The sequence below is a fragment of the Anabrus simplex genome, chromosome 4 (genome assembly GCF_040414725.1).
Source record: "Anabrus simplex isolate iqAnaSimp1 chromosome 4, ASM4041472v1, whole genome shotgun sequence".
Taxonomy (NCBI): domain Eukaryota; kingdom Metazoa; phylum Arthropoda; class Insecta; order Orthoptera; family Tettigoniidae; genus Anabrus; species Anabrus simplex.
In genome coordinates, this window is record NC_090268.1 from 231,765,107 (window position 1) to 231,789,223 (window position 24,117).

The 24,117-nt window shown below is 39.0% G+C and overlaps 1 protein-coding gene across 1 annotated transcript in view; it reads left to right on the plus strand.

The window, feature by feature from the left end:
• Nucleotides 1-24,117, plus strand: part of LOC136871815 (DNA (cytosine-5)-methyltransferase 1) — a 211,873-nt gene that overhangs the window by 61,308 nt on the left and 126,448 nt on the right. Inside the window, exons 6-8 of the mRNA XM_067145426.2 lie at nt 1,754-1,872; nt 8,790-9,034; nt 15,700-15,881. Of these exons, the coding sequence (XP_067001527.2) occupies nt 1,754-1,872; nt 8,790-9,034; nt 15,700-15,881 (546 nt within the window). The remainder of the gene's footprint in view (nt 1-1,753; nt 1,873-8,789; nt 9,035-15,699; nt 15,882-24,117) is intronic.

Genomic DNA, 24,117 nt, shown 5'->3' on the forward strand with positions numbered 1-24,117 from the left:
TCCCTTCTTATATACACGTGTTCATATGCCTGCTACTTTTCATATCACAGGCTTTATACCATGGAGGTCGCGGATTCGAATCTCATCCGACTCCGCTCACGCTGTTATATGCGAAAGGCGCGTCGTGAACCACCGTTCACAACATATCCAACAAGGTGCATTTACAGTGTTCAAATAATGCACTTAGATAACTCACTGGCCAACATAACCTCACGCAGTGAAATAATAAGAAAGAAAAATGATTCAAAGACGAGGTGAAATCTATATTGGCTGCCCTATGCAAGTGCTTTATTCATTGGATTACTGTACTGAATGCATTTTAGTACCTGATGCCCTTAAAACATCGTAGCTTATGAAACTTTCCTATGATGAGGGGGAGAAAGTCTCTCGCTTCCATCTGCATTATAACACAGTACAGTGACTCTATACTTGTATGATTTCCCACCATGGCATTTCTCTTGTAGTTCAGAAATGCCAACTGTCCGGGTCACAAAGTATTCTAAGACCCATTAATGCATGCAATCACCTTGATTCTCAGTTTAAACTTTTCAAATGCCATGGAAAACACAATTTCTGAAATGTATCCAACAAGGTGCATTTACATTATTCAAATAATGCTTTTGGATATAACAATGGCAAACATATCCACGCAACGAAAGAAAAAAAAAACACGATTCAAAGACGAGGACAAATTATGCTGGCTTCCCTGTGCAAATGCTTTATCTTTTGGATTACTGTACTGTGTGCATTTTTAGATGCCTTGTACTTGCACGGAAAGTGCCTGATGCCCTTAAAACATCATGGCTTTTCGAACTTTCCTATGACGAGGGAAGGAAGTCTCTCGCTTGCGTGAGCATTGCAATACAGAACAGTAACCCCCACCCTTGTACGATTTCCCAGCTGGCACATCTCTCCTATAAAACCATAAATCCACTTGGGCTCAGCATTAAAAAAATAAAACAAACAAACAATGCAGTTTCATCGGCATTGACAATATTGTTCGGTGCGTATATGATTATATGAGCCACGCTTTTTCGTCAGCTGTTGGCATCGCCAGTGTTCCCGGATTCTACTTTGCTGCACATTGCCTGCTACATGATGATTTGGCGTTTTTTAAAACGCCGAATACAAAATAATTACGATTCCACTCAAACTTAGCAGACATGAAGCACACTGTAGACACGCCGAAGTGAGTGAAAGTGCAGAAAGCTACCCTGCATGTTCCGGAAGACGCATTCTTTCATGACGCGGAGAAATTTTGAATTTTAATTACAGTACTCTGTAAAATACTATTTTTTAAAAACGTAAAGGCAGTTTCGAATTAAAAGTCTGAATTTCTGTAACGGGACCAACGTTGTTCTTCGAATTACGACTGATCCGTATTTCGAATTCAACTATTCAAATAACATGCAAAACCGTACCTCATGTTTCAGGGAATAAGAGCTGCTTCGAATTAGACGAGATTAGGTTCTACTGTATATACTTTTTTTTTTGGTATCTTTGTAATGTACTGTCGACGTCTTTCATGGACTTTTATACGTAATTCCTTTCCTGTTTCTTTTTTAGATGCTGTGTTTACAAGTTAAGTTCCCTTAACGTAGAGTTGCGGTTCTTCTTGATATAACATTGTTTGATAGGGTTTCATTTATTGAAAAACGTGTTCATGATCATTACTTCACACAAATGGAGGTTAATACATTTAAAGTGTTTTGAATAAGATTTGTGTCATTTTGTGTCTTTTGATATGTTTCAGTGTGTATGATAAAGCTGGACATCTCTGCCCTTTTGACACTGGACTCATTGAAAAGAATGTTCTCCTGTACTTTTCTGGGTATATGAAGGCAGTATATGAAGAAAATTCTGATCCTGAGGGTAAGCTTTTAATTTAATTTTATTTAATATCAAAATGGCAGTTGATCATCCATACCCTAGTAATCTGCAACCCCATTTCTAGAAACTATTTGGAAAGAGCAACACATTTCCTTGTTTTGAAACTGCTTTCTTCATTTGAGTTCTGAAATGATGTCAGTTGGCTCTAGCAGTATGCAGACACTCGATTGACTAGTGTAATAGTATCTTGACGTGACCAGAGCAGTAATTCACATAATTCAGGCGAGATTTGAGGTAAAGTTGATGTTTTTAGCGCTTGTTTGTTGTTCGTGTTTGCAAGACAATGAATAGAATACTACAGAGCAGTGTGTTGAATATGTCTTATGGCTGGGGGTCACCCGAAATTTTGTGTAATGCGACAAAATGTGTGACCAAAGTGATGTCGCATTAGTCGTCACTGTAGGCCTTGGTCGCCAGAGATGCTGCGGTTACAAGTTCCATTAATGTAGAGTTGCAGTTCTTCTTGATATAATGTCATTTGACAGGGTTTCATTTATTGAAAGACATATTCATGATCATTAGCTTTACACAAATGGAAACGTTTCTTTTTTTTTGGTCTGCAGGTATGGGGTGGGAGGACCATAATTACTGTTAAGTTGTTTCTAGGACGTTTTCCAAACGTCAGTGCTTCATCTGGACAAGGTATTTGTAAATTGAATAAGAGACTTGAACAAACTGGAATGGTAGCTGTTGCAACTATAATAAGAAAATGGAATTTAAATACCGGATAAGCTCGCCATAACTCAGGTTGCAAAGTTATAATCTACACAGGACACGGAGTAAACGGAAAACACAGTTAATCACAAATAAAAATCACCTTAACTAATGTCCCGCTAGAAGAATTTCAACAAGAACTCTATGGAATGCGTGTGCCCGAGGGCAGGATCAAAATAAGGGGTGCACACCGCGACATGGTATTGCGTGCAACGTTAAAGAACGCACTTTTTTTTTTTTGAATTTTGATGCTTGTGAAAACTGTAATAACGACATCAAAAAGTATTTTAGGTTTTTCAGAAATGTAATTCAAATTTAGGTTGGGATTGAAATACTGGTCCAGGTGTATGTAACAGTTTTCCGTATTGTCAAGTAAAGGGCCTTTACTTAACGTTTCCAATCTCCAAGTCTTGATCTATGCCAGTAAATTTATGTTTCGAATCTGGAATTTGTTGGCCTACTGCGGTAAACCTGTTATACCCAATTGCATTAACATGTTTCGCATCCCGAATTTTAAAACTCCGACCAGTTTGCCCGATATATGAACTATTACAGTCATTGCAACGGATTCTGTAAACACCTGATTTTAAGAAAGGGTTAGATTTGTTTATTAAAGTAAAATTGTGCAAAACTTCCATATTTCTGTTGTTGGTTCGGAAAGAAATGTTGATGTGTTTTTTAAAAATATTAGTGGTGCCGTACATGTTGTTATTAAAAGTAAAGGTTGAGAACAGATTGGGTTTAGACTTGGTCTTTTATTAAATTTGATTTTGGACGATGTCTAAATTTATTAATTATGCGTTCAATGAATGCCTCGTTAAAACAGTTGATCTTTGCGATGGACCGAATGATGTTTAACTCTTTATTTAGATTTGTTTTAGACATAGGGATTTTGAAGGCGTGATCTACCAAACTGTTGTAGGTGGTGCATTTCTGAGTTTGGGGGTGTGAAGAGTCTTGTTTTATCGTTGTTGCTGTGGGGGTAGGTTTTCTGTAACTTTTGTATGAGAAGGAAGAGGGAAGTCTGATAATCGTTAAATCAATGAAATTAATTCATCTGTTAATTTCTGATTCTAAGGTGAACTTGATGTGAGGATCTATACTGTTAAGGTTTGTAAGAGTAGCTGGCGCATCAATGGTGCAGTTGTAAAGGATAATAAAGGTATCATTACATACCTAGCCCACAACTGTATTTTAGTAAATTTGATGTCTTTATCAGTTGCCGTATGTTCTAAAAAATCCAAGTAAATCTCTGCCAAAATGCCTGAGGCCGGTAACCCCATCGCCAGACCATCCTGCTTGTAAACGACATTGTCAGAAGTGAAGTAATTGTTATTAATTAATAATTTCAAAACGGACATAAAATCAGAAATTTCGAGCTTGCTTAACTGGATGTTAGTATTTAAGTTATTTTCAATAAAGGAAAAAAGTTTATCAGTTTTAATACTCGGGTATATATTGACAATGTCAAAAGAGTGCAGTGTGTGGTATGGTTGAAGATCAAATCTATCTAGTTTCTTAATTAATTCTAAAATGTTCTTTATTAGCTTTATTAGAAAAAATGTGTAGTGTTCCTTCAGAAATTTTTGAATAAATTGAGATAGCTTATATATGGGGCTGGGCCTATAATTGATTATAGGGCAGATGGGGACACCGATCTTATGGATTTTTGGCAGCACTTTTGCAGTTGGTAAGCCTGGATTCATATTGGTTAATATAAGTTTTTCTTCTGATAACAGACACTTAAGAATACGTCCTTTCTTTTCACTGAACAAGAAAAACTGGCGACAGTGTTCTGGGACACAAAGGGCATCATCCTCATTGACTGGCTGGAATTAGGGGCCACGATTATCAGTGCAGCATGTGTGGCAACACTTAAGTGCTTAAGTCGTGCCATTCAAATGAAGCAGCCAGGTAAATGGGCTAAGGCTGTGCTTCTGCAACACGACAATGCCCGGCCCTACACTAGCTGAGAGACCACCGCTGCCATTGATAAACAGGATTCACGGTGCTGCCACACCCGCCATACTCTCCCGACTTGGCATCAAGTGATTATCACCTGTTTGGGAACATGAAGAAACCTCTGCGTGGAAGCTGTTTTGCGTATTTTTCAGAATTGGACACAGCTGTCAAAGCGTGAGTACACAGCACTCCAAAAGAATGATTTCAGGAAGGTCTGGAGAGACCAACACATCGATGGTAAAAGTGCATACAGTTACAAGGAGATTATGTTAAGAAGGTGGACGTAACAACTGATGTGTAATGTACTTCATTTGGATAGAAAAAATTGGTTTAAAACAATATATTAGCCCCTTCGTATTTAATTCTCTTGTGAAGATACCTGGTCGTGCCACAGTGTGTGCTTTGTGTTTACAAATTAAAAATAGGGCAGCTTCTGGAAGAGGCAAAGAAACAACATTCAAATGTAAGCACTGCAATCTACCACTGTGCAGGTTGGGGTGCTTTTTGGTATACCTTCAGGAGCAAAATGTGGATATTCAAAATTAGGGTGAGTACACATTTATATGCACTAATCATTTAGGAATGAATAGTAAAAGAAATTACATTGATATCTTTATGCGTTTGACTTCTAGTTATTTTCTTTTAAAGGGTGGTATTATGTTGCTGTGCCTATTGGGACTTAAAGTACTCTTTGAGAAAACATAGTAATTACGGTCGGGCATCCGCCTTTAAGTGGGGAACGCCAAAGGGTTATGGTGCAGATATAAACCAAAATTCTCCATAAAGGTAACTTAACAACCGATAAACTAAGGAAAGAATAAGACAGTAACAAGTTGGTTAAAGAAGGCGGAGTAATACAACAGCAGCAAGGGCAAGAGAGTAAGGAAAGTAGAATTTTAGAATACGAGCAGGACATATGGTCTGTGGGAAATAAATACACAGAATAAAACGGAATTATGAAACAAGCAAAAGAATTACATAATGAAAAGGAGCAATACTAGAGGCTGAAAAATAAAAAAATAAAAATTTAAAGTGGTAACGGTAAAAACATAGTATTGATGGGTAATGTCTGGGAAGAAGTCATATTGTGTGCACATCAAATATGGGTGGATTGAGTAGGCATCCGGACCATCCATCTTGAAAAATATTTAGGAGCATCAACGGAAAATGTCATGTGCACTACAAGGCTCACAATTTATCACATCGCATCACTCCCATTACTGACATGCTGAGATTACTACTGCTATGGAGAAAAATCACCGGGTACGAGGGTTACCTGGAAGATACGTTGCCACAAATGAAAATCAAAATAACGCCCACATCAGATTATTATGCTGCTGAAGAAACTTGATTAGTGGAGAGATACATCTGTCAGCCTGCGTCAGTCGCGAACCTGTAGGTCTTCAACATTGCCTCAATCAGGAGCAATAAGTCTCAGGTCCGGAGGCACATCTTGCCCATTAAACGAGCAATAAATAACTGACGGCGACTAATTATTACAGGCTTTGGTTAGAATGGAATAACATGACAGCGAGACTAGGTAGTCCTGTAAATCACCAAGAGATTGTGCACGAGTCCAGATACAAGTAAATATTACGAGGCATCGAGGCAGTGCAAATAATGTTACTATCTCCGCTTATACTACGCATATTCCCTACCTTGCTTGCTGCTTTTTCTCCAATCATGTCGCCGCTGCTCCATGCATTCAACTACTCCGCTCACCTGTGGTCTGGCTACTCCATTCATCACGTGACTCTGACGTCATCCTCTCCACGCTTCGCCTTCTCCGTTGTGTGTGTGCTGGTGCTTACCTATTGGACACGTGATAATGATGCTTCTGGAACTTGCTGGCTTTCAGCCTCTTTACTTTTCTCTATCTTTGTGTACTGCTACATATTGCCACTCCGTTGCTCCAAAAATTGAGTCTGCCTTCGTCTCGGAGTGGTGGAGCACCAAAATAACTGTGCTACGTTGTATAATGTCACTTCCATCTGGACTGTTTTTTCTTCAAGTAATTTGGTGAGCAAGCCTTATCATTATGTTATTTGGACATTAAATTTTCTATTAGGCCATCTGCCACAGCTGAACTTTTCTTCCGCTGGCTTAAATTTGTATCTTCAAGTCACATATGCCAGACTTTATTTCTGCAAAAACCTTTCAATCCCGAACTGCGCTACGGACTATGTAAGAATTGTAATCTCATCATCCGCCGCCTAGGACGTATGCTACTTTGTATTATAAATATCATAATAACAGATCCCGCAGCATAGACACACCTGGCGAAGAAAATCCTTTCCCCAGTTCGATCCTTACCCCACCTCTCCTTACCCTTCCTTTCGCATTTCTTTTCTTTCAGGTTTTGCTCATTTTTTTAAAATTCAGTTTTTATATTCTTCATTGTACGCTTGTATTTGGTCATAAGGTTTTTTTTTTGATACATTTCTTGTAATCTATATTGTAAATGTGGCACATTTTTTCTTATCTTCTCAGGTTTCCTCTATATAATTCACTATCTATCAAACTTTATCTTCGATTTATTAGTCTGTTGCAAAATGTTTCATTTATTTGTTTATTGTTAAATATATCTTTTTATATTGTTAATATTTGGTTTTCTCTCGTTCCTATATTCTTTCATTTCTTGGCCTAGCTCCTTCTTACTGCGCGTTTGCATCGTTAAATTATTATTATTATTATTATTATTATTATTATTATCTGTGCCTCTTTTTCTACGGCCTTTTTGCTTAAGCTATACATATTTACTAATTCTATACTATATTATATCAGTATCGTGTGTATATTACCACTACTGACGTGCATTACTACTGTTGATCAACTGTTGATAATCGCACGCTCCCAACAATAACAAAATTAAGACGCACATTTCAAGAAATATTATTTAAATCACTAATCAAGTTTCTTCAGCAACATGATAATCTGATGTGGGCGTTATTTTGATTTTCATTTGTGGCAACGTATCTTCCAGGTAACCCTCGTACCCGGTGATTGTTTAAATATTATTGACAATGTTTTGTGCAGTCACCAAATAAATCAATGCAAGAAGCGTCCAATGGGAATAGAGTACCTCAAAGAAGCCTGCTAAGGATGAAAAAATGTTGAAATCGACACTATATAAGCCTACATCACTCCCAAGGCCTAAAAACGATCCTGATAGGCATACGGAATTCTGTGAATAACATGCAATATGACAAGAAGCCGATCCACAATTGTACAAAACCATTCTTTGGTATCATGAGGCTACTTTTAAGCTGAATGGTACAGTGAATAGGAATAACTATGTTTACTGGGATACTGCAAATCCACATTTGTTGATATGCACAGAAGCTTAGCTCCATCCAGATAGCAGAGGTTCAAGGTTCAAATCCCAGTTGTTCTCTCCTAGTCAGTCCAAATTCTTTTACATCCATCTCAGCCCCCGACAAGCTCATTTCTTCGGTCCAGGTTCATCAGGAGCCCGGGCTTCAACACTTGTTGCAGGGCTATTTTACCGGTCGTAAGTCTTAAAGTGGAAATTGTACAATAAGAAGAAAGCCAGATAAACACAAGAAAAGGGAAGAAACAAATTGGTAATTATGAATAAAGCCAGATAAACACAAGAAAAGGGAAGAAAAAATTGATAATTATGAATACAGTTGGTAAGAGATTTGTCCTTTCGTGTTTTAATGTTTGTCCATGTCTCCTTTCCTATTGCTCTCTTCTGGTACTGATCTGTTTTTGTGTTATCCTGTTGCTATTCATGTTTCTATCTTCGTATCTGTTGCTTGATTTGTCACTTGTCCTTTCCATTACTTTTCATAGATGTACTTGTAGAATGCATCCAAGAGTATAGCAACTCAACACTTTCCTTTGATGCACTTCCATCACCAATTTGTCATCCTGTAGAAGATGTAGGGCCAAACATCTGAGTGAAGATATCTTTTTAAATCTAACTTTTCTAAGCTGACTAACACTTTGCTCCTTATTATTTGAAAAAGCCCGAGCTGCTCTCTAGAAGAACCAAGGAATCCTCCCACGCCTGCAAGCTGCTTGCCATTTTGAGGGCTACAAGTTGATGTAGCCTGTAGTCATAAGGAGTTTAGCAGTAGCTAGTAGTAGCTCTTCCATTGTATGACTTCATCGGGAGTGAGAAAGAGGCTTTATCTGTGTATTGAAATTTATATTCTGTGCTATTAGATGAACTGACATATTCCTCTGCTATTTTTCAGGTGGCATTCCTACCAAAGATATGGGCCCTATCAATGAATGGTGGGTATCAGGATTTGATGGAGGAGAACTAGCTCTCCTAGGGTTCTCCACTGCTTATGGTGAATATTACCTCATGGAGCCCAATGAGGCGTATGCACCATTCATGGATGCTGTCAGAGAGAAGATCTTCCTGAGCAAAAGTGTCATAGAATTCTTACTTGATGAACAGAGTCCAACATATGAAGATCTACTCAACAAATTACAGGTAAGAGAGTAAGCATTTGTGTTCAATATACAATAGAAGTCCGCTATAACGAGAACTCCGCTATATCGGCAATTTTTGTCTGTCCCTTCAAAATTCTTATATTAAACTGTGTATTATCCTTCGGCTACAGCGAGAGTCCTATCACTGACGCATCGGTTATTACGAGCAATTAAGCGAGCATGATTTTTTACTTTACTGATATTTATGCACCCCAGCATGCGACCGATCACCTTCGGTATTGTTTCCTCACTATGTCCTCTAGCAAGTTGTCTAGTCGACATTCGAAGGCGACTTTGGAGTCGATTAGTAAGACCCGTCGACTGCTGTTCCATAAAGAAAATTTGAAATGAGGGAGAACATGTTTTTGTAATAAATGCGTAAATAACGTGTCTGATAACAGTTGTTAACAGCAAATATGTTGGTAGATGGTCCGCCTAGTCAATACTATTTATTATTTACCATTCACTTTAACATCTAGTACATGTTTCGAGAATATTTATGCATTCTCTTCCTCAGCCGTGCCCAGAAACATGGTATCCTTACAACTCTGACTACCAGGGCCAGGAGGATTTGTGAAGCGTCAGATCTACAAGAGGAAATTAACACCTTGAGAACCACCTTTGAGAGCAACGGTTACAGCAGAGCTTTGATTTCAAGGGTTCTGAAATCGGCATATAATTGGACGTCTGTTAAGAAAAAAGATGTAAAAGGAACTGCTTACCTACCTTACATACATAACACGACGGATCGTATTGCTAAAATCTTACGTAGGTACCATGTACGAACTGTTTTTGGAACATCAGTTAAGATTAGGCAACTCCTGCGACCAGCTAAGGATAGTTTGCCTAAATTACAACAACCTGGTATCTACAGAGTTCCCTGTACTTGTGGCAAGGTTTATATTGGGCAGACTTTGAGAACGGTGTGTACTTGCATCAAAGAACATACCAGATGTATCAGACTCAACCAACCTGATAAATCAGCTGTTGCTGATCATGCCTTAACACCTGGTCATGATGTCTTGTTCCAAGAAGTGGATGTTCTTGCCCGTATAAAGCAATATCGCCCAAGAATTATCAGGGAGGCGGTTGAAATACGTAAATACCCAGATAATTTCAACCGCGATACGGGTTACAACCTCAGTGAATCATGGCTACCTATAATCAGAACCATTAGAGAGTAATGCTTTGCTGTTACTATTCATTGTCTCTAGCATTGGGCTAAAATGGCATCCCCTTTACATCTTTGGGTACCATTTGAAGCTTCCTTGTTGCTTTCTCCTAGCAACCATCAATACGTCGTTTCTTTTCTCTTTTGTCTTTTGATGAAGAAAGGCAAGGTTCCTTTTGAAACGTTGAGTGTGTTTACAATTATTTACACGGCATAAGCCCAAAAATATAACTCATGAATAGTTACACGGGCCGTGAAAGTCTAAATTATAATAAGAATATTCTATTCTGAAAGATCCGTTGAACGGGTATAGCCGGCAAATTTTCAACAGGTTCTCGTCGATATTCTGGTGCCAATTTTAAGTTAATGGTTATTAAACACTCAGAAATGTAGAATAATTGTGCAGCTGTAGGAAAATGGCACAGGCCTAACTAAAGCCAATATTCGGTGTTAGTCTGGAGACAAAGTTAGCCAATAAATGTGTACTGTACAAAAAATGCATTCAGTGGTCTGCAACAGGGACGCTTTAAAGAAGTCGAAGATGAAATTGTGAGCTATGTGCACGAAAAACGCAAGGGCGGAATGGGCAGACCATGGCGCAGTAAAATCTTCCTTGACCTTAAACGTCCGCGATTAGTTCTATACTTCGCTAGCTGCTGAAGTTGGCTGAATACGGAAAGCGAGACGTGTGTGTAGCAGTAGCCAGTTATATCTGACGCTGAGTAAAAGTAACAGTTTTATAGACAGCATGAATATTTTCCTGATGGATCGTCTTATTGTAGACATACATGGAATAGGTATTGCTGCCAAATTTTCAACGGGTTCTCTTCGGTTTTATGATGCCAATTTTAAGTTAACGGTCATTAAACCCACAGAAATAAAGAATAATTGTGCAGCCGCGAAAATTGCGGCGTAACCAAAGCTAATGATTGCCGTCTAAAAATGGTCTTAAAAATGTGTACCGACAACAAAGGCATTCATATGATTTTCCCAAGCACATTTTAAACCTGATTTAAATTTTTTGAAGAAAAATGTGGGGATCGTCTCGGATTTGGAGAAATACGGTAGTATATTTTTTCAGAATGAAATTAAACATACACTTTCGTGTAGTATCGGATTTTGAAAAATAACAAACAAGTAAACCGCAGTGTGGACATCATCCGTGGAAACGCGTGTTTTGAACAAACTGATTGCTGTTTCATATCGGTTTTAATGTGTATGGGGGTTTTCCCGACTTTTATACAAAAATCGGATATAACGACAATCCGCTATGGTGAGTTAAATTTTTACTGTTATGAATTCTCGCTATAACAGAGTTCTACTGTATTTTGACTGAGACTGTCATTTTGTTTTCTATGCATATATCGCAAAGAGAAGACCTCCTAAAGTCCACAACAAAAGAACACCAAAAATAAAAACTTGCAGACTTCCTGAACCAAGGGTGAAGTAAATGTTTTGAGAGAATGTTTGGAAGATGTAGCAAAAGAAGGTCTGAGGTCTGCAGATGAGGAATGGGATAATCTGAGGAGAGCATTGGTGAAGACAGCTGAGGGAGTATGTGGACGACAGAGGCAAATAAGAAAATTCAAAGAAACGGTATGCTGGAATGATGATGTGAAATCAGCTGTCGAAGCTAGAAGTGGTGCAAAAAGAGCTTTTTACCTTGCCACAGTGTGGGGAAATCCAGGCAAACTTGCGGATAAACTATCATTTTACAGGTCAAAAGAATAGTAGACGTTGAGAAATGGAAACGAAAAGATCATCTTGCAAATGGAATGGGGCAGGACAAACACAAGAAGCTCCTTATAGCGTTGTTAAAAACAAAAGAAATGATAATAGTACTATCAACATGTGGTAGAGCTTGAAAATGGAGAGATGACTAGAAACGAAACTGAAATACAGTAAAACAGCATTAAGACATTTCTGCAGGGGACAAGGAAAAATAACTTGTTAAGCGAGAAAACATACTACTGAATACACAAATAAAAACTATCCAACAGGGATAAGGAAACACCAGATACGATTTTTTTCCGACATAATGGGACTTTTCGTCGTATATCTGCGGGTACAGTGAAATCTCTATGAGAAGAGAGCATTAAAAGGAGTGAAAAGCATGAGAGAACAAATATGAAAACTTGTTCTGCTGGGGCTTATAAAATAACAGTCCACTGAAAAGTATTGAAAACACCAAAAAAACAAATATGAAAACATTTGAACTGGTCTCATAAAAATATCCAAGTATTTTGCAGATCACACTCTCTCTAAAACAAATGTTAGTAGAAGCCTTTTCTTTCAGACCAGTTGGTTATTAAACATTATTTTTCTGGTCACACACGTCAACAATGAATTGGAGGTTGTACACGCCCATGTGCGACTGCAACAGAATTACTTAGGCCTCCGAATCCCAAGATAGCGGGTTCAAACCCGGCAGAGGTAATCGGATTTTTGAAGGGCGGAGAAAAGTCCATTCGACACTCCATGTCATACGATGTCGGCATGTAAAAGATCTCTGGTGATACATTTGGTATTTACCCGACACAATTAATTAAATCTCAGCCATAGACGCCCAAGAGAGATCCGGTTTACTCTGTCTGCCATCTAGCGGACCTAGAGTAAAACGGAACGTCGAAATTGACGAGCAGACAGCCAGATGGCGTAAAATCGAAATGTCTGCACTCGGTTGCTGAGGCCATACGATTATTATTATTATTATTATTATTATTATTATTATTATTATTATTATTACTTAGGCCGCCATTTTGAATCAAACAAAACTTCGATCCACCAAGACCGATTCGAGTGATCGAGTCGAAACTTGAAGGTGCGAGTGTCAGCATTCACGGAATTCTGCACGCTTGAAGATGTGAATGGCAGTCGACTTGCTGGCAAACTTTAATTTTGTCTTCACAACTAAAATTGAGCATTTCTGAGGCCAACGGCTTGCTCCCCAAAGGTGCAATTTATCCTGTGAAGTTCAAGAATTCAAGGAATTTTCCTCTTATCATGCAACTGTGGCGAGGGCTCTTACCCAAGTTGGAAATCACGTTCCTTCCAGAAGGGATGACAAATAACAGCAAAAATTCGTGGCGTGATAAGTGAGATATTTTTTAAATAGATTTAATACGATGAGAATCAGGCCTTTGAATTTATGATGTGCTAAGCGGGAAAATGTGTTAATGAGGAACACTGTAACGAGGTTTCACTGTATTATAAGATTTCAGTAGATATTTCAACCACTTATGGTGAACTGTAATACAACTGACAACCCACAAGATGACCCTCCTAATCCTATAAACAATAAGACATGAAGTTTGACCTGTCTGGAAGTAGAGACAGCAATGTGTTAAATGAAAAACTTGTTTGCAGGACTGGAAGAGCTCAGTGTGGGCAATTTGAGAACCTGGAATTCAGTGGTTGTTGAGGGTATTAAATAAAATTTTGACAGAAAATGAAATCTATGACTGGAGGCACGGTGTGATCATTCCAATATTTAAGACTGAAGGAAGTGCAACAACTATGCAGGCATAAACCTATCTCATGGGTTAAAAATGAGTCCATCGTGGAGGCAAAATCTAAACATTTGGTGAACCTGAACTTGAGGATCAGCAATATGGGTTCAGACCAAACAGATCAACCCTAGATCTGGGGTAAGAATAGAACAGTCATAGTTGTGTTCGTGGATGTTGAGAAGGTATGCGATTACATACTTCGTAAGGACATGCAGGAATGTTTGAGATATAAAGGAGTGTCGGATGAAATTATAGCTGGAGTAAGTAGAACAATTATATTGAGAGATAATGTATGCAAATTCAAGGAGGCAGGTCAAGTTGTTTTGAAACCAAGAGTGGAGTACAACAAGGAAGTTGTCCATCACCACTTCGTTATTATAATGGATTAGATTATAAAACCACTGGAAAGGACCAGAGAACAAACTTGTATTTGCTAATGGTATTATGCTATGGGAGGAGACAGCAGCAGAAGTTAAACTTCATCTTTGGCAAGATGAATTTGAAACAATGGGAATTATCATCAGCCAAACTAAAACTGTTGATTTGGTGACGAGTCAGAATCCTGAAGTAATCCACTTGCTAGTGCAAAATTAATAACTGAGAAAGTGGTCGTAACCATGGATCTGCAAAGCATATGGCTGTGTCCCAAAATAAGGGCTTCAATAATATACTAAAGACAAAAGCTGCATATCCACAACTTTACCCTCTGTAAGCTGAATGAAGGTGAAGTACATATGTATTGTGGCAGGTTCTGGCGATCTATCGTAAGTCCACGGGAGGAGCATGTTGGCCTGGACAGGACCACGGGTGATGTCACTGTGTTGGGGCCTTGCCACTCGCCGCACTGCGAACCAATTGGGAGAGAGCTGGGTGCACGTTCACCTGTGCTATTTTCATCGCCCTATTACCTCACTGGAGGCCTCCAGCATAGTGAGAAGGACCTGTACGGTGCGCACAGAGTATTCCCTTCCGAGAGAACTTTATGGCATTACTTAAAATTCATTGAAGAGGCATTTGTTGAGAGGTCCTCACATCTTGATATTGAAAGTGCAGAATAATGATAAACATCTCCTTTCTCAAAGCATCCAGATGGAGTCGGCCCAGCTATAAAAGGCAGGTCCGTACAAGATTGGATGGTTCAGTTGAGCTCAGTTGGTGAGCAGGTTCAGTTGATGTTGTGAGTTCAGTGTGAGTGCAGCTAGTCTCAGAGGGAGTGCTGCTGTGGATAGTGACAGCTCGAGTTGGGTTTCAGCCTGAGTTGACGAGTCAGTCTGTGTCATTGTTCTGTCTGTCGCTAAGGAGTGAGTCTCTTGGTCCAGCTACTGAGAGTGAATTTCGTGTCCGGTGCAGCGTGGGAGAGTTCGACATGGGATCAGTTGTGGTCCTGGTGTGCCTATATAGTTATGTGTAAATACTTGAAAGAGTTAATTAGATGTCAATGCTAAGTTGTGTTTATTTAGCTACCCCACAAACATGTTACAGTATGTTGTGCATCAATCAGTGATGTCTATATGCCAAATATTATGTATGCTTCCATTTCATTGCCAGTACTGCACAGGTTTACCTTGATTGGTGGCTTTCTAATGTGGCAGTTTCTTCTATTTTAGCTAGAAGCCAAATATTTTGTGGTTGAGTGTACATATTTAATGAATAGGAGAACAACTCTTACACGTTAACATCTGACAAATAAAACTTCTTATGTGTTGATGATACAAATTATTTTGATCTAGTCAAAATTGTCTTTGTTAATAGACAATTTCAGCATTTATGAAAGAGAGTGTGTAAAAATAGCAAAATAAGACTGTTTTGTCAGCATGTGTGAAAAGGTGTTTTCCTCCTGAAAAGTTAGTATGTTATCACATAGGAGATATAGCATTTACAACTTTGATGTATTAAATACTGATGTGTTTAAATGAAGTTCTAGGTTTTGTGTATTTGTTTGTAGGGTTTAAAATAAATTAAGCTATTCTTGATGTTCTGTTTCAGACCACTGTACCTCCAAAAGGAATATCAAGTTTCTCTGAAGATAGCTTGTTGCGACATGCCCAATTCATATGCGATCAAGTCATCAGTTTCGATTCATCATCACCAGATTCAGAAGATCAGCTGATTACTTCGCCTTGCATGCGAGCACTCGTGAAGCTGGCGGGTGTCACATTTGGCAAAAGGTATGGACAAGGATCGTTTCTTTCTTTTTGTTGTAATTCCTTTAGAGAATCAAAATGCGGGTAATTTTTCACTGTTATTCATCAATAGAGGTGGATTATATGTAATAAAAAATTAGAAATACATACATAAATATGTAGCTAAAATGGACAAAATATGCAGCAGCATTTGCCTGGTGTGAAAATGGGAAACCACAGATAACCATCTTCAGGGCTGCCGACAGTGGGGTTCGAACCCACTATCTCCCGGATGCGAGCTCACAGCTGCGCGCTCCTAACCACATGGCCAACTCTTCCGGTGGAGGCACAATTAATAAATAAATATTTGTCCAAATTTTCTCCAGTCATTGAATGCCTTCTGTCTCTTCGGTTATTCTTATGTATAGAAAAAAGAACCTTCCAACTTCACATCAGTTCACTGGTGCGTGTTTCAAATGAGGAATGATATTGAAAGATACTGACTCAATCTCAGGGAGCTGCACAGATTCACCGTTAAGTATTTGGCATACATTTGAAAATTTTTTTATTCTGGGTTCTTTTTCAATACATCATTGTTTTACTGAAACATGCTCACCGATTGCTCCCGGCACAACACTCACTTTACTGATTGCATCTTCCACTATATATATACCTGCCAACTTTCCCGATTTAGGCGGGAGACTCCCGATTTTCAACAGTTTATCCCGCCTCCTGATTATTATATTATTTCTCATGATTTTAGCTTATTTTTTGGTGAACTTCAAACATTTGTTTTCAAATTCTACAATTTCAGCTTTTTTACACCAGTGGCCAGAAGGCTTTTGGTAACTGGCCGCTTTCAAACGAAATATCAACATTTATTAATGCGATAAATGTGCGTGAATGTGCGATGTTTACTGAAACCTGTATATCGCAACGCGTATATTGTCAGTCTCTCGTTCTTGCGTGCTACACTCTAGTATCCAGCTATTCAATTCCTACTCTGAGGCAGTGATTGGAATGAGCAGTGTGCACACTTAAACAGAATAATTACACAGGAGTGTCCGGGGTTGTCTACGGCCTGGTTATTCTAGCTCTGGAACTTTGAACTGTTAGATCGACACTGTGGTACTTTTTGTTAAAAGTGAAAAAATGCGCTGTTTTTCATTTTATCGAATACCGGTATTTCATATGACAGCGTTGCTTTTAATCGCGACATTCGTACTGACGTCATTGTAATGACCTATGTTGACTTCAGTTGGGAAAACTGTAAGGACAGTCTTTCTGAGAATTCCATAGCGAAGCACGAGGACATCAGCTAGTTATTTGATACAAATAGCATTGCGCTTCGCATAATCTCACAAGCGCTTGATGCAATATATTAATCTATGCATTTGCTAAGTAGTAGCATCTAAGTGCATGACTAATTCATACGTGTGGAGCATGAGTTCATACTATTTTCAGAAGGCTTATCAGAGACCAATCATCTCACTCACATACTTTCTGTGAGGGAATAGAGAACCTTGTAGACTCGTATAGCAACAGTTGGGCTTTGAGACAATAAGTGTTATAAATATATCATAGTACTGTATTGCACAAGACATGTAGAATAAGCAGTTTTGACCAGTTGTATCTCCTGATTTCTCCTTTATTTTTCCGATTTTCATATCAGAATCTCCTGATTTTTGGTTCTGTAAAGTTGGCAGGTGTGGACATAGGTTCATGGAGGGGCAGTCCAGAAGTTTGCAGCTTTGTAATGCTGTTCGGAATCCAACTAAAATGGCTTGTGATGTACGCAATCGATGAACCCACCTTCGAATCTTCAAAGGCATTACATAAAATCAACTTCACGGTCCGTATCGCACTTTAACAGATTCATAACTATTTTTTATTTTCCACCTTGTCGATACATTAGTTGCTTAAGTTACCTTAAGGCACTCGTACACTCCCTCACAGATGCTGCACTTTCAAGAGGAAATGTTTCCACCACTGACTTCACTGCTTTAAAATTTTCCTTAAAGAAGTTCACAGCTTAAATCCATAATCCCCATCTGGTGATCACAGGCTGTGGAGGTAAAGGCACATCTGGTAACAATTTCTTGTAGCACTGCATGCGATAGGGAGATTTGAGAGAAGCTTTTCTTGTTGTTGATACTAAACCATTCACTTTAGGAAATTTTTCTGTTATGGTCTCAGCTACTCGATGTAATCCATGGGCCACATATGTGAAGTGGGCCATCTTCGAGTAAAACAGGGAGATTTGAGAGTTGTTGATACTAAACTATTCACTTTAGGAAATTTTTCTGTTATGGTCTCAGCTACTCGATGTAATCCATGGGCCACATATGTGAAGTGGGCCATCTTCGAGTAAAACAGGGAGATTTGAGAGTTGTTGATACTAAACCATTCACTTTAGGAAATTTTTCTGTTATGGTCTCAGCTACTCGATGTAATCCATGGGCCACATATGTGAAGTGGGCCATCTTCAAGTAAAACAGGGAGATTTGAGAGTTGTTGATACTAAACCATTCACTTTAGGAAATTTTTCTGTTATGGTCTCAGCTACTCGATGTAATCCATGGGCCACATATGTGAAGTGGGCCATCTTCGTGTAAAACATAGACAACGCAACCAAAGCTTTTAGCATATAGGATGCAGCATCTGAGTGGAGCACCAACACTTCTTCTTCGTTAATCCCTAGTGTTTTCTTTTTTTTCCTTGCTTTACGTCGCACCGACACAGATAGGTCTTATGGCGATGATGGGAAAGGAAAGGGCTAGGAGTGCAAAGAAAGCGGCCGTGGCATTGAGGTTCAATCCCGGCATTTGCCTGGTGTGAAAACGGGAAACCATGGAAAACCATCTTCAGGGCTGCTGACAGTGGAGTTCGAACCCAGTCTCTCCTGAATGCAAGCTCACAGCTGCGTGCCCCTAACCGCACGGCCAGCTCGCTCTGTCCCTAGTCCTTTAACTCTATTGTTGATGAATCGTGAAACTGTGTATTCCAGAAGTTTCAGTAAATTAAATAAGACTTACACGGAGCCTCTGGATCCATTTTACTTGCTAGGAGATTTGCAGTGAAACTACTCAAGCCATCGGTCGACTCGTCAACAGCAATCCATATGTATTGATCACCAAGTTCAGTTGTAATCATTCCCATCATGTCAATGTAGCAGGAGTTCAAATTGTTTTTTCGAAGTGTTGATTCATCTGGAATATTGAAGTAGCAATATTTGTGTAGGAATCCTTGACACTTTGGCACTCCAAGTTTATACCATGGTATGTTTACAGCAACCATTGCCATACACAGATCTTTATTATATTCACTGGTAGAAGGTAAAGAAGGCTCCACCGCCCCTTATGTAAGAAGAACTTGTTTCTTTGACGGAGCACGTTTTTTATTTCTCATGAAGATCAGTTTTTAAATGTTGTTCTAATTGTGACTTCATGGAGCACCCAACACGTTAGTCACACATTCTGTGTAGCACGATTTTATCGTCACTTGCCACTTGTAAAGGCTTCATCAATCGAAATCCAATCTTTTAACTTTGACGCTAGGTGCCATAGACATTCACTAACTGTGACTCAGAATGTTTTCTTTCACAGGTTGTTTTTGCCGAGCGATCATCCCAGCCGCAGGGTAACATTCACTTTGTGTCTTTTTCCGTAGTAGCAGCGACATGTCATTGACCCCCCCCCCCTTCATACTGTACCGTAACTTCTTAAGGGATGCACAAGCCATCAACATAGCTAAGGGATGCGACTCTTTGACAGAATACTTCACTTTAAATTATTAAATTATTTTTTAAACTATTTTGAAGTGTTTAATTACTGTTTAATTAAAACACTTCAAGTGATATAAAATTGATATAATTGATATAAAATTAGGGATAAAAGAATTGTGTTTTCTTTCAAATGTGCAATATTCTTCAAAATATTTAAAATATGTAGTATTTATCAAAAGATTTATTATGCATCAAAATATGTATGGAATAATGTTCCTTTTAGTGTGATTCGCCAACATTTTAGCTTTACTTATAGTTAAATATATGGGAACAGAACATGTAATTACGTATTATGATCCAGGTTCTATTCATCACATATAGAAGGAGGTTAGGAACTTTCACTAAAGATGAACCCAGTGACAGACAGGTGAACGTGAGTAGTGGGAACAATTGAGAGGTTATAAGAAACAAAAACAAATGGACAATAATAGCTTTCACAACTTTATTACCTTATTTAGAATTCATTGAGGAGGCATTTTTTGAAAGGTCCTCAGATCTTGATGTTGAAAGTGCAGAATAGGGAAAGGGAGAGACTGAAAATTCTTCATCTTCTGTGTTTGTTGTCATCTGCTACATGTATAAAGTTTGTATCTTTTTTCTGTTTCCTAACACATTACTAATTCTACACATCTCACAAATTCTTTTGAGAGTAGCCTCGTGTGAGTATAGACCAGTTATTTACTTGCTTACTCCATGGCTCTATGGTCCTTTAAGGACCTTGGCCTCCTTGACCACAGCTCTCCAGTAGTCCCGGTCTTCAGCACGCCTACGCCACCTCCTGACTCCAACGGTCCTCAGATCAGTCTCCACATCCTCCACCCATCTCACCTGAGGCCAACCTCTCATTCTCCTTCCCTCAGGGTGTCCTGTCAGTGCTTTCCTTGGAAGTCTTCCCTCTTCCATCCGTTGTACATGCCCCAGCCATCCAATTAGTCTCATTTTGATTGATGTCACCAAGTCCAGCTCCTTATACAATAATTTTATTTCATTTATTCTGATTATCCATAAATCTCCCTCCTTCACCAGTCCAAATATCTTCCTCAGTACTTTCCTTTCCCACACATTTAATCTCCTCTCTGTGGCCTCAGTCAATACCCATGCCTCACTCCCATACATAAGCACTGGTTTAATTATTGTTTTGTAGAGAGTCGGTTTTAATTTCCTGCTTAAGTTTTTACTTCTCAGAAGGGGATACAGTGCCCTGTAGGATCTGTTGGCAACCTTAATTTGATTTACAATTATGTCTCAACTTTATTTTCTGATGTTATTACTGGGCCAAGATATGTGAAGCTCTCTAATGCTTCAAAGGTGTAACCATCCACTTGGAGGTTTTCAGTGTTCCTTCCATTTCTCTCCGTTACAATATATTTAGATTTAGCCTCACTTATCTCCAAGCCCAAAGGACCCAGCCGCATCTTTCAGCTCCCTCAAGGCAGTTGTAAGTGCCTCGTTACTTCTAGCAGATATCACCACATCATCTGCATAAGCCAAAATTTGGATTAGTCTATTGTAAATATTACCACCCGGATTAGTAGTTACTGATCTTACAGCTTTCTCCAACACTAGATTAAATAACACTGGTGAAAGGGGTCTACCTGCCTTAGGCCTTCTTCGGTTCTGAAAGATCTTGACAGATTTCCCTGCACTTTTACCTGACTTCTGCTGTTCTCCATGGTCATCTTAGTCAATTTTATTAACTTCTGTGGGAATGTAAACTCCTTCATTGTTTCCCACAATGTCGATCTCTTAACTTTGTCATAGGCTTGTTTAAAATCTATAAAAAGATGTCCTAGTCGAACGTTGTATTCACATGTCTTTTCCAGAGTCATTCTCATGGTGGTAATATGGTCCATCGTCGATCTTCCAGGTCTGAAACCAGCTTGGTACTCCCCTATAATTCTTTCTGCTCTACTACTAACTCTCTTTGTTATGGCTGTAGAGAGGATTTTTTATACTATTCTCGGTAAGGATATACCTCAATAATTCTTGCATTGCATGCGTGACCCCTTCTTATGTATAGGACATATATTTGCTAGTGTCCAGTCCTCCGGCATTGTACCTGTTTCCCATACCTTTTTAATTATCTCATGTATTTTCTTCACCAACACTTCTCCATGTTTTACCATTTCTGTCATTATGAGGTCATTCCCTGGGGCTTTACTGCTCTTCAATTGTTTTATAATTTCTCTTATTTCTTCAATCGATGGTGATCCCATATCGTCTTCATCCTCATCTCCATTCTCATTCCTCTCTTCCCCCTCACACTTATCTCCATATTCACCCTCCTCATCTCTCTCTGAAGTTTCCATACTGTCTGATCCTTCTCTTTCTTCATTTATTGGTCTGACAGAAAGTAATGTTTCAAAATGTTTTGCCCATTTTTTCAGAATTCGTTCTTTCCCAACAATGAGTCTATCAGTCTCATCCTTAAGCATATTCACTCTAGGTTGATATCCCTTCTTTACTTGTCCAACCCCACGGAAGAATTTTCTACCTTGTTTGTTTTCAAAATTCTTCTGCATTTCATCCACTCTCTCCCTTTCTTCTATTCTTTTGTTGTTCCTTATCAATGGCTTTGCTATTCTCCGTTTCTCTTTAAAGACTGCCATATTATTTCGAGTGGGTCTCTGTAGCATTCTTTGTCGGGCAAGATTTCTCTCTTCCAGAACCTTATCCTCTTCTTCATTATACCATTTATTTCTACTCTGTTTCCTTCTCTCTCCAAGTACTTCCTGCGCCGTTGTATTTATTGCTAGCTTGGTTTCCTCCCACATTGTGTTGCTGTCCACATCTCCGTTTCTGCCTATCTGTAGCTTTCTTTGCAGCTGGTCTCTATACTCTTCCTCCTTCTTCTCATCCCTTAACAGTTGTACATTATAGATCTTGCTCTGCTCAGCTCTGTCCCTGGGTTTAATTGCCAGTCTTTCTCGGAACTTGATCCTCACCAGTATGTGATCTGAATCACTGTCTGCACCACGCATGCTTCTCACATCCATTATATTGGAGGCATGTCGCGCATCTATCAGCACAGGGTCTATCTGGTTCTTTGTCAGACCATCCGGTGATACCCATATCTCTTTATGGATCTCCTTATGTGGAAAACATGTGCTCTTAATCACCAGCTCCTTGCTAAAGGCAAAGTCAACCAATTTCCACCTGTTTTCATTGGATTCTTGGTGTTTACTGTGATATTCTGCCACTGGGTGGTTTTCTTTCTCCTTGCCTACTTTGGCATTATAATCCCCTAGGACAACTTTAACATCATACTTGGGCAACTTGTCATATACTTGCTCCATTTTTTCATAGAACTGTTCTTTCTCTTCCTCTTTGGCATCCTCTGTTGGGGCATGGACACTAATTAGTGATATGTTGGCAAATCTCCCTCTCAATCTTAACCGGCATAGTCTGGGGATTATTGCTTCATATTCAATCACATTATGACTGACCGATTTCTTGACCATAAACCCTGTTCCTATTCTATTTTCTTCCTCCCCACTATTGAACAAAATATATTGCTGTAGATCTGTCACCTCGATTGTCTTCCATCGTATCTCCTGTAATGCAGCCACATGTATCTGATATTTAAGTAATTCCTCCTCCAATTTTCTACTAGCCCCGGCCTGAAAGATACTTCTCACATTCCATGTTCCAATATATCCGTATCATTGCCATGTACAAAGTAAAGAGCGTTGGGGCAAGTAGATACCCTTGCTTCAGTCCATGTGTTACAGGGAAACACATCAGAGATGTTTTTCTGATCTAGAACCTTACCAGACATAATATCGTGGCATGCTCGAACCAGGCCAACTGTAACCTTTACTACAGCGGTTACACTAATTACTACAGCGGTTATAATCAACAAACACTAAACACAGTAAAGGGAGGAAAGTAAGTGCAATTACACAGTACCAAAAACCACTACATAATCAGTGAAACATCGGCTGAAACTACGTGGAGCTCCGCTGATAACAACATTTGTAAATATCAGTGGGGCCAACTAGATGACAATAAACCAGGAAGGTGGGACGGAGCTGGGAACCAACCGAGGGCATGGATACGGCTTAGGTTGCAGTTTCAGAAATAATCAACTGTGATCCTTAATTTTCAAAATATTATTTACAAATAAATTCCAAACAAATTCCACCATGGGGAAGGTACCGACACATAACGATAGTAAAATACAACCTGCATGATCTGCTGAGACACACCAACTCTTAATATACATTCTTTGACAATAGCTTCCTATAAGTTCAAAGATTCAAACAAACTATACATCTAGTTACAAATTCAGTTGTACAATGCAATTTAGTAGGTAAGAAGAAACGTAATACACTATTACAATTTACAGTGAAGTTAAACATACTTTTCAAAAACTCTAGCGTACATCAAGTGACACGGAACTACCAGCAAAATCCCAAGGTAAATATATTAAACTACAGTTTACATATTTAGCGAAACAAGGAACGGGGAATGCCTCGAAAACAAATGGGCAAGCCC